The 15,027-nt window shown below is 37.5% G+C and overlaps 1 protein-coding gene across 2 annotated transcripts; it reads right to left on the bottom strand.

The window, feature by feature from the left end:
- Nucleotides 1-3,092: 3,092 nt before the first annotated feature.
- pdcd6ip (programmed cell death 6 interacting protein) lies at nt 3,093-14,565 on the bottom strand. 2 transcript variants are annotated; one of them, XM_060896814.1, is made up of 18 exons: nt 14,263-14,565; nt 11,558-11,606; nt 11,134-11,203; nt 10,878-11,005; nt 10,612-10,765; nt 9,764-9,864; nt 9,250-9,366; nt 8,900-9,122; nt 7,723-7,846; nt 7,094-7,271; nt 6,840-6,951; nt 6,539-6,708; nt 6,173-6,421; nt 5,887-6,021; nt 5,549-5,643; nt 4,570-4,690; nt 4,282-4,484; nt 3,093-3,822 (listed from the first exon to the last, which is right to left on the bottom strand). In XM_060896814.1, exons 1-18 carry the CDS (start codon nt 14,463-14,465, stop codon nt 3,651-3,653), a joined length of 2,604 nt encoding a protein of 867 aa, XP_060752797.1. In that variant the 5' UTR covers nt 14,466-14,565; the 3' UTR covers nt 3,093-3,650. The 2 variants fall into 2 exon arrangements, with proteins under 2 accessions (XP_060752797.1, XP_060752796.1); XM_060896813.1 differs by having other exon boundaries at nt 9,250-9,381.
- Nucleotides 14,566-15,027: the final 462 nt, after the last annotated feature.

Consider the following 15,027-nt stretch of genomic DNA (forward strand, 5'->3'; position numbering starts at 1 on the left):
TCCAATTAGAGCTTTCAAAAAGGGTTATTGATGGTACCTTTTCAGTACTGCTCCCCTGTGTGTGTGTTTGTGAGAGTGTGTGTGCGTGTGTGTGTGTGTGTATGAGTGTGTGTGAGAGTGTGTGTGTGTGTGTGTGTGTGTGAGAGAGAGAGAGAGAGAGAGAGAGAGAGCATACAACTCATGATACATACAACTCATGAGCATACAACTCAAGGACATAAGAGGTACTCATGGTAGCATATGCAATGTTTCTATTCTAACATAGCAGCAGAACATGGCAGGATACCATCAAGGGGGTGGTGCTTGATCCAGGGCCAGGAACAAGGGCCTGCAGCATGAGCCTAAAGAGAATGATGTGTGCCATGGGGAAGGGCATAGTCCAAGCTTCTCAGGAGTTTAGTACTTCTAATCTCGCCCACGCATGTCAGTAAATTTCCCAAATGAAAATAAACAAGCCACTGTGGAAAAGAATGATGTCTTCCTGGAGAAGGAACAAGAACAGGTGTAACATGATAACTGTACTCAGTTGACATCATTAGAACTGTACTCATATAGCAACACACAGCATTTCCTTCCAGGTAATAGTTCCTTCCCGTAAGAAGGGGCTGGATAAATAAATAAATAAAGAAAGAAATAAAGAAAGAAAACCTCTAAATAGCTGATTAATAAACCATTTAGGTTTCCTAATTATTTAGCAACTACAACAGTACATATAGGAACTAATAAGAAAGGCATCATTTTGCATGAAGAATTGACTGACTGTCAAAACCTTAAAACAAATATCTATTTGATCTATATTGAAGTCAAATGAAATGGAAGGGCTTTGTGGGCATTATATATTTAAAGGCAGGAAAATATAGAAACAGAGGTCTAGAATAAAGAAACCACTGGGGTCAATTAAATATCAGTACCATGTCTACATTTAAAAGTATTATATAGTTAAGAAATAATTATATAAATATTACCTAAGAGATACTTTTCAAATACTTTTCCTTTTTATAAAATCAAGCTGTTTAAAATGTACGACTGCTGACACATGGCCAAAACATTAAAATACTGTTGGCTGCATTTACTGTAAATGACCCCTGAGCTGAGCTGGCATCCTCCTGAGAATAAAATGTTCAGACTAGCACTTGCCCAATGTGTACATACATACACACACACCCAGTCTTGTCTGTCAGATTTTTATACTACATGCCTCATTTGAGACCTTGAGCCAAGAAAGGATTGTTGTTATTTAACCACACACACCCACCCACACACACACACACCCAGCTGGAGAGTATGGACCTCTCTGGTGATACTTTCCTATATAATGTATTGGTGAGTCATCTAAGAGATATCATGGTTTCTAAAAGGTAAAAAGGTCACACTGGATAAAGATAAATACTGCACCTGCATCTCTCTCATTCTTTCATGCTTAAACATACAGACACACACACACACTGCATCCCTCAGTAAAGCTCTCAGCAGATCCATGGAGAATTCCAGCTCTAGTAGTTACAGTAAGCAGAAAGCATGATGGAGAAAGACAGCTCATTTAAACACCTGTGCATTTATTTCTCTTTTGGTAACTGATACAGAGTCCTGTCAGTAGCCTTGTCACCAGGAAATAAACCGGTGCCTTGATGTTCAATACAGGAAGGCACCCAAACAGACATGCATGGAAGTTGCTGACAATATGAGAACTACAACTGAATTGTCAATGGAAAGCTCCACAAATATAGAAGAGCCTGGCTATATTCTAAATAATGCAGATAATGTCATGTTTCAAAAACAGTGATTCGCCTTAAAATCAGTTATAGCTGAAGTATATCAGCTATATCAGTTATATCAGCCTTAAAGAATATTTTGTTTGTTCCGGTTTTTCACCCCTCCTCTATCTCTTCTGTATGTGCTTATGTATGGTATTGATGGTTGCATAAATGAAATGGAAAAAAAAAACATAAAATAAAAGGAAGGAAAAAAGTAATCTGAAATAGACTGGTGTGTCATCCATGGTGTGTTCGTGGGATCCCAAGGCACCAGATCCTCCACAACCCTGCTCAGGAGAAAGTTACTGAAAGTGAGTGAGGACCATTCTCTTGCAGTGCACCTACTAGTTTCTTTATTTTAGAAATCAATTTACATTCTCTTTTTACATATTACATTTGGAATTTTACATTTAAACGATCTCCTGAGGCAAAAAAAAAAAAAAAAAAAAAGAGTTATTAGTGGCTGGCTCAATTGGTGGAAGAGAAGGATTTTCGAAAGCTTACATCCAGCAATGCATCATTAGGCAGAATTTGGATTACAAATTATCATCAACAAACAGCAACATAACTGACTTTTTTTTTTTTAAAGTAAAATCAATTACATATGTTTCTCTAGCTACACATCCTGTGAAATGGGGGTAATGAACTTCACATGGTGGATCGTGTGGATTCAATGGTGTGAAGTTGTGAAGGTTCTATTAAGGTGAAGGGAATGACAAGTGACTAGACTTTTTTTTTTTTTTTTTTACATAAAACAATGAATGATGTTCAATGTCAATATCACAGATCATCTCCAACGATCAAATAAATGATGACAGTCACACTGTGGAATGTGATGAAGTCTTTACATTTGTCACAAATGTTTGCTTTGGCATACTTGTGCCATTGAGGACATGCACACCTCATGCACCTTAGCTACATCACCAAAGTGCAAACTTAAAAAACGCTTCACAGTTCTTAAGGGGATATTTAGAATGGGGTCAGACTAGACATTTTCCCTTGAGCAGATAATTTACTAACATGTTAGATGAACACCTTTAAATGGACTTCCATATTTAATTCCGAACTAAACTACAGAATGCTGTATAATGCACGAATCATTTCAAAATGAATATCTCAAACAAAACTTTGCTACTGCTACCTCCTATCTTTATCCTTCTGTAAGTTAATGTACTAAAAAGGGACAAAAAGATATGTACATGTATTTTAAACCCACTCTGTGAAAAGCAGCCTTATTCCAGTGTTGCTGTAATCCAATACATACAACTTCAATATAATAGTGCAGAGAAAAAACAACAACAAATATTGCTTTTCCAGAATTAAACTTCCACAGAGAAAGAAAGTAAACGTAATTTTAATATCAGTCAGACTTTAATTACACAAGAACAAAAGAGAAACAAAAAGTATTTTTTTTTCCCAATGACAGATACATGTTAGGTGTTATTCACTGTTTAATTAAACTGTTCCAATCCCAAAGTGCTGATTGTGACAAACAGAGAGTAGAATTACACTAATATTATTTCTTCCCCTAATGATTATCTTTATCATCTTGGTACGAAAATGTCTACATAACTCCTGTATTTCTATTGAATATTTGTTACAAAAATAAGGAATACACAGCAGCAGGCAGACAGCCAGCAGCTTGACTTTGTGTATGACTGGGAAAATCAGAAAGCTCTCAAGCAGAGCACAGCATCCCTCTGAAGCCTAAAAGAGAGTGGGCATGCGTTTTCAGGGCAAATCCCATTGGTCCTTCTAGTGTTCTAATCTCTGCCCAGAGGAAGTCAGGTGTTAGAGACAGAGAACAGGAGTGAAGAGTTATAGATTAAGTGTAAGAGGAAGGAGTACTAGTATATCAAGGGTAGCATGGCACAGTGGGCCCAGGGTGAATGTTGCCTACTGCTGAGGGTAGTAGGGTTGATGCTGGGTTGGCTGTTGAGGATACTGGTAAGGCTGTTGGACAGGAGGACCTCCAGGGTACGCAGCCTGTCCCTGAGCTTGAAAGGGCATGTAGGGCACGCCATACCCATATCCATACTGGTTATATGCTAGCGGCATTTGATAAAACCTAAAGAAAGAAAAAAGAATCATTGGAGGTTTTATGTATAGTATCACATATTATTCAAGTCTTACTAAGAATGGTTAAAAGTAACCCTGCACGTTATGACTGTTTGATATAGCTGCTACTTATATAAGTATTTTATTTGTCATTATAATGCAATTATCTAGTTGCTTAGTTTTTAATTTAAATTACACTTGCACATTTAAGACAAGTTAACTCAATTCCAGGAAACGTTCTGGAGACCACGTGATCATTTATATAATACTCTCCCTGAACCAGTTTTTATTTTTCCTTTTCTTTCTTTTTACACTGTAGACATAAAAATATGCAATATGTGTATAAAAATAGTCTCAAACACCAAAATAGAATCAGCAATAAGAATGGAGGTAACTATTCATAAATCAGGGCATTTGTAACAGTTCTGGGATACGAGACTTATGTTAGTGAGAATATATGTATATATACCCTGGATAGCCCTGATAAGTGGGGTAGGGTGGTCCTTGAGCCTGTGATGGTGCAGAAGGTGGTGCCACAGGTGGAGGATTGGAGCTGACAGAAGGCGGAGCTTGGCTCTGAGGCTCTGAGCTGGTGCTACTGGTAGCCTGAGCATTAAAGGTGGGTGGTGGAGGTCTTGCTGGAGGCTGAGGTTTAGCCTGAGGCTGCACTGGCTGTAATACACATCAGAAACAGTCAGTCATATCATAACCAGAAAAAAATGATTTGACTGATCATCTGATTGAACCGGAAACTTACAAACACGGTCCGGGGAGCAGGAGTGGGGCCTCCTGCAGCAGGGGCCGGGTTATTGGACTGGTAAGCTGGGACGTTAAAGGAAGGCGCACTTGGTTCACGAGCAATACTCTGCTGCAAATCCCTGTCAGTAAAACATTAATGCAGGTGAAACACTTTATTTAATCAAATGCAAAAAACTTTCAAACCTTTGCTTAGCTAAATTCCCTGTTAGCCGTTTGAGCAGTAATTTAGTGAAGTAAAAATAGGTTTGGCATGCCTGTTGGCTTTTTCTCTTTAAGTGTCTCAGTTCAGTAAGTGCACAAAAGGTTCAAAGTTCTAACTTCATCCTATATATCGTCGCTGTCGGGCGGAAACCTCGTATGTCCAAATTTTGTCAATTTCATATTTTTTCACATATCGATGCTATTGGTCAGTCCCCACGTGGGTCTGTTATTTTTACAAGTTATTAACCAATCTAAAGTCTTGAAAATAGCTTGAGCGCAAATCTCTTAACTCTATTGGACACTTCAACTGTCCACCTCTTCCTCACTCCGCGGGAGAGCTTCACGGCATATTTCTCCTTAATAAGATTCGCAACGAATCAACACGTCTTCTGAGGTAAATGTCTTCAAAACACTGGGCTCAAAGAAAAAAAAAAATCTTGACCCCCGCTAGTTCTGGTGCTCGTCTGAGGACAGGAATTTAGCGCAAGACAATCCACTGCAACGCGGACTAAACCCTGTGCACTGCAGATAAGGTACGGCGTTTTTTTAATTTCCTGAAAAATAATGGATTTGGAGATATGAGGATTGCGGCTGACAGCGACAATATACATTTTGCACACAGGAGAATAGCTAAATGTACCTTTTTGTACTTTGCTTGCAAATTCAGGATTTTATTCATCTATTTAAGGGCAATGGACAGAATTACATTTTCAAAGCATATCTGCAATATCTTTAACCCTGGTTGAATGATCTTGCACACACACAAGGGCACTTACTTGAGAAGCTCTTCCCGCTCAGTCTTGCGGGCAAAAACAATGTCACTGCACTTATTTTGGAACTTCAGCAGGATTTCTGTTAAATCATTGTAGAACTGGAAGAAGAAGAAGAAGAAGAAGAAGACGAAGAAGATGATTACTTGACTTAAAAATAACAGCAAGAGATTTCAGTTATCACTTAAAGTAAATTCATAGGCTAGGGATACTAATGGAAAAATGATTTGCTTAATTAAAATTAATGTCAATTTCCTCCTCGCCTAGTAGTTAAATAAAACTCAGTTACAGTGCGATGTGTATGTTTACTGTGTCATGAGAAAAACTTTGCATGTTTGCGTTACCCTAGTGCCCTCTTTGAGATTGGAGCTGATCTCAATGTAGCTATCATGAGCTGAGGCTAGTTTTTTTAGCACTTCCTCCCTGTGGCTTGCTTCAGCGTTAGACTGCTTGAGTGCTGCAAACTCCTGATGAGATGTCTAAAAAGATCAAACGAAAGCTCAGTTACAACTACTAGTCAACTAATGCACAAAGAAGTACAGGAGAAAAAAAAACAAACAATCCCATAAATTTACAAAGTACACAGACAAAAAGTTCTTTTTGGGTCCAGATTCTTGCTAAAACCTATACCTGTACTTGGGCCAGTATTTCCTCCTGGGAGCGGAGGTTCTGCTGAACACGCTGTGTGTATGCGCCATAGCGAGTGTCCAGTTCTCCAGTGGAAAGGGCCTCCTCATTAATGGCTCCATCCTGAACCAAGGCAGTCAGGAACTTTGTGGTCATGTCAAAGGTCACAGCCTTTATCTCTCCCTCCAGAACCTCACGATCACGTTTAATCTCATCAAGCTGGACCAACTGAGCCTTCAATACGTTTACCACCTAAACAGTATAGAATGCATTCCTGTGTGTGAATATCATCAAGCCACATCCAATGCTTACTGTAAAGTGAAACGTTGGCCTTAATTTATTAGCATCTCTCAACCTTTTGCCTTTTACCTCACTGCCCTGAAGAGTTTTAGCAGGGTTGGCTGAAGGAATGGCAGTGCACAACTGGTCCTCTGGCTTGCAGAGCAGTGCGATCATCTCACAGTGAGTGTTATAGCGCTCCTTTACGACCTGGTCAGCATGCACAGCCTTATCCAAGATGTTTCGGAAATTTCCACCCTCTACAATCACAGACACACAGTAGCACTTACACAACAATGCCAATTTATATGTCAATATATGTGGAATACCAGATATTCGGTCTTCTCATGTGTATACATGTCTACAGTAAGCTTCCTGCTTGTGTGTCTACCTGCTCTGAGGGATTTGTATAGGTCTCCAGATGGAGTTCTGTTCCACCGTTGGCTGAATTTAGCTCTGAGCTCATTGTCAGTTGTCTCTTCATCATTCAAAATCTTAAGAGACTAGAAGAACAAAAGTTGAAAAAATAAAAAATAGTATACGACTATGAACTGATCATTTTGGACATGTCTCATACACACAACTCATAACAACAATATGAAAATTTAGAAGGAGGAATAGAAAGAGAGTGTGAGAGAAACCAACCTCATCCAGTATTTCTCGGTTTCTCAGTAGCAGTTCAGGCAGATCTTTGATCAGCTGTTCAATGCTGTTCAGGCCTCCCTGTTGGATCACAGCACGACTCTTCTCCAGGATGGACTGGGGGACTGAATCTCCGGAGAGATCCTCTAGCGCTGCTGGCAGGTTAAGTGAAGCCAACACCCTGACAAATCAAACACAGCTACTTCAATCAAATAATAATCAAACAATTCCGAAAATCACTCCAGTTTTTATATTTACATCAGTGTTTGTGATCAATATAATTATTCTCAACTTGTTAACAGATATACCATGGTTAGCTGATTCATAACACAGTATATACAGTGCGGATAGCATACTGCTGTTGTACAAAATCAGAAATTACAGTGAGAGAGAGAGAGAGAGAGAGAGAGAGATGGAGAGAGAGAGATGGAGAGTGTGAGAGAGGGAGAGTGTGTGGGAGAGGGATAGAGAGAGAGAGATGGAGAGAGAGGGAGAGTGTGATAGAATGAGACAGAGAGATAACTCAGTTCAGTGAAAAAATAACATTGGTGTTCAGCTGCATGTTGTACACATTAAATTATAAAAAAAAACAAAAAACAAAAACAAACCAAAGGCAAGTCTTCCAGACTCACCCATTACAGAGGTTGGTCGCCTCCCGCAGACTGCCCACAAGTCTGTTGACCAGCTCACCCTTTCTGGAATTGGATATGCTCAAAGACTGCTGCACTAACATAGGCACCATCTTCTCAAAAATATCTGGACAAATAAAATCAGACATGAACAATTTTAATTAACTCCAGCATATTTCAGTGAATAACAAATAAAGGACTTTAAACATTTTAACCGTCAAGACAGAGTTAAAAAAATGAAACACTTTTCTTTAATAATTACTAGAAAAAATAAAGGCAAGTCAGTTACGTCATTGTTAGTTTATATTTTGTGGGAGTGCAGAAACCGACACGATTAAAAAAAATCACTACTGACCCTTCACACCCTGGACACCACCTCTTTCAGCTTCTCCCTTCTGGCAGGTGCTACAGAACTTTGCTTACTAAAACTGCCAGACAGAGGAAAGGTTTCTTTCCCCAGACAATCACCCTGATTAACAACTCACCATAATTATATTCCCTGCTTCATATCTATAAGTACTGCATTATCAGAACTATCAGTCATCACATCATCCGTATATATTACACACACTACTGCTTCTGTATAATGCACAAGAGCATAATATTGCACAATACTGTTATTTGCACTCCCACACTTTATGTACATAACTGATCAGTGATATATTCTGTATTCATATTTTATATATTTTATTAATTCTATATTCATATTTAATACTCATTCTGTCTATATTGTTTCTCATCGTCTGCATTGTCTTGTAAAGTTTGTATAGTATAGTGTTATTTATGTCTGTACTTTTGAGAGTCAAACAGCTGGAACCAAATTCCTTGTGTGTGTCAATGCACTTGGCCAATAAACCTGATTCTGATTCCCACATTGACTTGCTGATGAAAAATGGTAGCACAAATTGTATACAATGCACAGTATAATTTCACATCATACATACATACAAAAAAATCTTAGATTATATAATCAGTTAGATATGAAACTGCAATCGTTGGGCCTTTTTGAATGGGCAACCATTGGGTAACAAAAGCAAAAGTATAGGTTTGCTTCTTGACTGCTTATTGGCCAATTTTGCAGAAATATTTGATGCTGCATGCAAGCTTACATATTTGCACAGTTTGCTTCTTAATAGTGTGAGATGTAGAGTTAGGAACATGTTAGGAACTGGTCAGTCACCTGAGAACTTCTGGCTGAGTGGTACTTGAATGGCAGTTGCCTTGACAAGGGTTGCCTTGCCAATATGCTCCAGGTCTTTCACTTCAGGTACACGATCATGGTAGATAAAGTCATTGTCTTTCTTAGCAGCTGTGAGAGCACGGCTGATCTTATCAGAGAGATCCTTAACGTTCACATACTCATCGTAGCGTGAGGCTATAGTTTTAACCAGCTCTGAAGCATGCTGCACAAAAAAACAAACATTACAGATAAACAAATTAAGCCAAATTCAAACTCAGGATATATGGTATATTTTGATTAGGATTCCCATGGAGCAGTCAAATCATTTATATTACCAACACAGCACCCACCTGAAGACGTGCAATCTCCTCTCCAAAATGTTTCTTCTGTTTGGCCATAGCTGACTGATGGAGCTCTGCAGTGGCTTGCATCATGCAGTGCTTGGCAGCCAAAACTGGAAGCACTTCCTGGAAATAAAAATACTGACCAGGGAAAGGCAACCACAAACACCACAGCAACCACGAACAAACACCACGAGCATCCACAAAGGAGCACAGACACACAGCACAGGGCGCAGAAAGAGAGAACAGAACAGCAAATCAGCACGCTTCAGCAAACATCAACCAAACCTTCACACAACGCTCATGCAGCGTTCACACTCACAGATCAGTGGGAGGAAAGACAAAGGCAGAAACTGAAATTCTTAAAAGTGTTTATGGGTGTGTCTAAGAAAATGAACTAATGGCCATTAGAGACATGCACCCACTGTGTCTGCATGCATTGTGTCGGTCTTAACATATTGTGTTCACCATAACCCCTACTTGATGTCTCTCTAGTAGCAGATAGATCTGCTTTTGTGCATACCTTGGGTAGGTTCTCTTTGTACTGGCACTGCTTGAAAGCATCACCATAGAAATCTGCCGTCTGATTGGCTACCTTAGCAATGATGCCATCTTTCATCTTGTCTGTAAAGCAAATCAAAGAGGTGAAAAAAATTACAGAACTTACAAAACCTACAGATTAGTGCAAAGTTCATTATTTTATTTCCCCAAATTCATGTATTCTATAGGTTAGAACAAGTTCGGTTTTAAAGCACAATGTAGGACAAAGTTGATATAAACATTTATTATACTGATTAATAGTATCTTCACTTTTCATAAATATGACATTTGTCTGTGAAACAAAGATTACATTTGCAAATGCTTGATTTGCCTCTGGACAGATTTGTCCTGACCATTTGTAAAATCTACTTTCTGAACTATTACTTTTATTACTATTTCTTTAGAAACAAGAAAACTGGATCACTAATCTTTTAATTTTAATTCATCTTTAGCTTTTCAGTTTTTTGAAGACTTTGTCAAGTCTTAAAATGAGTTAAACTGTATTCTATATCAACTGCCAGAGCATCTTTACAAGAGACACAAAGTTTATGCCCACTAAGAACCAACATGCTTAGTCTTTGTTAGCAGCTTTACTGTTTACTACAGAAAAAATATATAGAATAAATTATAGGTGTCAGTGCTGTTGAGCAATTCATAAAACAATACGTAGCAGTCATTTTCAGTCAAATAATAATTTTATATAATCCTGGTTTACTATACAGAAATACAGAATTCTAAGCATAATAGCACAATAATAATTAATAAATGAATAATAAAATGAACAAATGAGATACGTTTCCCATACTGAGAGGTTACATTTCAGTTACACACCAGCGGTAGCTTTGATGACGAAAACCTCTTGTGCTTGGCTGATCATGATTTGACTGAGTGTTCCCACTGTCTCTGGAGAAATATCCATAGTCGGCTCCCGATTGAGAGCAGACAGCACTGTGTCCTTTATGTGTGCAAATGCACCAGATGCCAACTAAAAACAGAGGTAACAGTGTTACAGATACAGAGGTCTTCTGTATTGTTCACTTGAATTATTCAAGAAATGGATAATCTACTGGCTTGTTTGTGTAAACTGAAACTCTCACCTGGTAGAACTTGGCAGCAGTTTTCAGTCCCTCATCATTGTCCAGGTTCTGCTCGGATGCGATCTGACTGGCGAGGGCCCCAATGTTAAATAACACACATGTTTTCTCATAGCCCACACTTGCCAATGCTAAAAAAAAAAAAAACACAACCAAAACAGGTCAAAATTGCACTGGCAGCACTTGTTCTATGAAAAACATCTACATTTATGTCAAAGAGGTTCCTGCATTTAAGCCTGTATGAGACAGTGAGACTTACCAAGTTTAACTGAGCCTCCAAATAGAGATCCTTTATCAAAAGCATCTTTCCATGTAAATGTTAGACACAGCTGGAAAAAATACAAAGAATTACACTATGTATGTAAGTCTATCTATCTAATATATACATCTATCCTAAAAAAACACACACACACACATATATATTATACATATACACACATACACACACAGACACACACACATATGTATACATATATATGTATATATGTATACATATACATATACATACATATATATACATATATATACACATACATACACACACACACATATACATATATATATATATATTATATATATACACACACACATATACATATACACACACACATATGCAGTGTCTGTATGTGTAATTGTAACACGCATGCATTCACATGGGCATGTACTGTATGTATGAAAGTTACCTCAGGAAAAGGAAATTTAGGCTCAACTGCACATAGCTGATCATAGTACCTGTGGGGGGGGAAGTGTATTTTTTTAATTATTTAAGAAATGAGGAGGGGTATGTGTAAATAAATCCAAACAATAAATACTCTTCTTAATGATGGAAAACATGCATTGTCATAGCTATCACAGAAGTAAGCTGCTTTATATAATTTATTCCCAATTGTATTATCTATGTAAATGCAGCTACTTTTAATCCAGGCCAAAAGCTGTATTTTAGAGTTTGAACTCAAATCTTTTATGCAAGGACAGATTGCTCATTGGATTGTTTTTTTCCCTTCAACTTGAACTCATATTTAGCCAAGAGAAAGAGAAAAAAAAACACATTCTTGTGGTTGTTCATTTAAAAAAAATTAGCAGATCATCATACAGTTAACTAAAAAAAGCATAAGAACATAATTATTTACAATAAGAAAAACAAATTATAAGAAAAAACTACACCCATTATACTCCAATTTGGTAATATATACTTTGCAAAATGTTATTGTTGCTCCTGATGGCATGTGGTTATGCGAATTTTACACCAGCAGCATGATCTTGTCCCATTTACCAGTATAAAGAATGTTTTATATAGAGTATAAGAACAATATAGTAATTTTTAAAATTCTCAATTACACGCTGAGGATTCAGAAAAAAAGCATGACTGTAATGTGATAATCCACACAAGAGTCTGACACAGTCTCATGTGACTGTGTTTCATTCAAAACTCTGACGTAATGGTTATCACACATTAGCACAAAAACACTGTGATGTACACTGACTCTTTTGATGTGGCATGTTGCCAAGCTTGTTCACAAGATTAAAGTGGCCTATCTGCTGTTATGGATGAATCCCTACATAACTCACTGACTGGGGTTTCCCCTGAAGGTGTGTCCAAGAAACTCCTCCTAGTATAAAAACAACACACACTTTTCTTTGGGTGTATGTGGTGCTAATACACCCATTATTCATTTTCATCTAGAACAGGGTCTGTGTGTGACACACAGCTCACTGACTCTCCATATGGGAGAAAAGATTTGGAACCGTAATGGTTTGTAGAAGATTTAACTACAAAAATTTAACACGTGCATTGAAGATCAGGAACGGAGTCAGACAAGTAGAGCATTGTATATTACACACACATTTGTGATGAGTCACTGCAGCATTCAGTATTCCACAGCAACATGGCCATAGGAAGTCACATAACTGCACATACTGTACGTACAGAATAACATTACACTGTTTATTATACCTGTGCCAGAATCTTTTAATCAAATGAGGTAGAAAGATCTTTCCTTTATCCCCAGACAGTAAAAAACAGAGAGTAAAAAAAAAATTACTCTCGTTCAGCGGCACCATTGTTTTTTGTTTAACAAATTAGGATCTCATTTCCTCTTTTCCTTCCATGAAGCAAGAGTCAAATTACTAAACTGTCATACTTCAAGTTTGACTTAAAGCTCTGCAGCTAAGTCCTTTCTCAATAAAGGTGTTGAAACCAAGCACTTCAAACAACTGAACAGAAACAGCTAATCTAATCAGGCTATTTTATCTTCTTCATGCCCACTGAATAAGTCGAGACTAATAGCTTAAAATGACATCATGGGCCTGCCTCGAAAAAATGAGTAATGGAAAACCAGGAAGTTGATAAAGCTGTGTGTTCTTTTAGACGTCCATATTGTAGTTAATAATAATAATAATAATAATAATAATAATAATAATAATAGGTAGTAATCTTTGACAACTTAGACAGGTTTCAACTTCAGCACACTTAAAATAAATAAAATAAATGTTATTTGCCTGTCAAATATAAACGCCTTAAAATATTACGTTTATAATACCGTTAGTATTATAAACAAATCTTTCAGATATTAATCGTTCAGATATAAATTATTAGGATAATAAATATTAAAAATATACATTTTTAAACGTGTTAATATTCAGGATACCGTTTAAATGATCACAACGAGGAGGAAAATGTTATAGTTAACTATTAAGGAACTGTCAATTATTTGAATATAAATAAGAACAACATTACGTTAAACCCAAAAGATAAAAAATAAATAAAATAAATAAATATTTCTCCTCGATGCTAACTCGCTAACTACCTTAGGTGTGGCTTTTTAACACACACACACACACACACACACACAAACACAAACAAACAACATGTATTTTTCTAACAATAAAACCGAATACACTTTAAAATCTCTATTATAAAGATCTCTATTTAAAATAAAGCACATAACGACTCATATCGACTTGTAACCATTCCGCAGTTAACCCCAGTGCACAAGACAGAACTTAACTAGCAAGCTAGCATAAACAGCCGTTAACTATCTTCCGAAGCTAGTTTAGCTAACTAACTAACTAACTAACTAGACACCCAACACGAGTAACAAAATATAAACCCGAGACACAAAATAATGTTAATTACAGTGGATTTAAATAAACAAACTGAACTAGAAGTTTCCATTTACTAGCCGACCAAGCTAACAAACTCAACAGCTAACGGCTAAAAGCTAGTCAGCACCCGTTCGTTTAGATGCTGTTACTTTAGCTAGCAGTAATTGATGCTAAGCACAGAAGAGATAAAGAGATCAGTTAGTTAGCGTGTAGTAAACACGGGGAAATACTGAACTTAGCTGAGCAGTTAGCACATTAGCTCGTTAGCATTAGCAGCACTCACCGTAACAGGATCTCCAGCGAGCTCTCGTGTTTGTCCAGCGGCCTCCCCAGAGCACTTTTGCGCAGTTTGTTTAACTCGTCCACGGCGCGGAGATACTCGGTCTGCTCTTCCCCTGAATACGCAGACGTGATGAATTTCGATAGAGGTTTCACCAGATCAACTTCTGAAGACTTCTTTAACGGGACAGAAATAAACGTCGCCATTTCGGACCGCAGTAACGTGGTTTATGGAAGAACAGAAAAACAACACAAACACAACGGCGCTTTTACTTCCCGAATCTGCGCGAACTGTCAAATGACGTATGCACTGTTTTCGTACGCGTGTCCGTCATCGCGGGCGTTAAACCTGCGCAGCGTTTGCGCAGTCGAGGAAAATCTGCATAATTGAATATACAAAATCTTCCAAGTACACAAGAAATTATATATACTTTTTTGTAGTTATTCGTGTAATAATAATAATAATAATAATAATAATAATAATAAAAGAATATTTTATGTATAAAGTACTTTTAAAACAGCCAAAGCTATTGTACATCATAAAATACAGATGATAAAATAAAATAATTCAAAAGTAACAAAATAAAATAACAGCAATAATTCAGAATCAAATAAAAACCTAGGAAAAGAAAAATCGTTTTCAACCGGTTTTTATGTAATGAAACGGTGTGTGCGTGTCTGGTGTACAGAGGCGAGTTGTTCCACTGCCCAGGAGCTGCGACAGAGAAGGATCGGCCTCCTCTAAGCTTCCTCTTTGACCTTCTGGCGT

The sequence above is a fragment of the Tachysurus vachellii genome, chromosome 21 (genome assembly GCF_030014155.1).
Source record: "Tachysurus vachellii isolate PV-2020 chromosome 21, HZAU_Pvac_v1, whole genome shotgun sequence".
Lineage (NCBI taxonomy): Eukaryota > Metazoa > Chordata > Actinopteri > Siluriformes > Bagridae > Tachysurus > Tachysurus vachellii.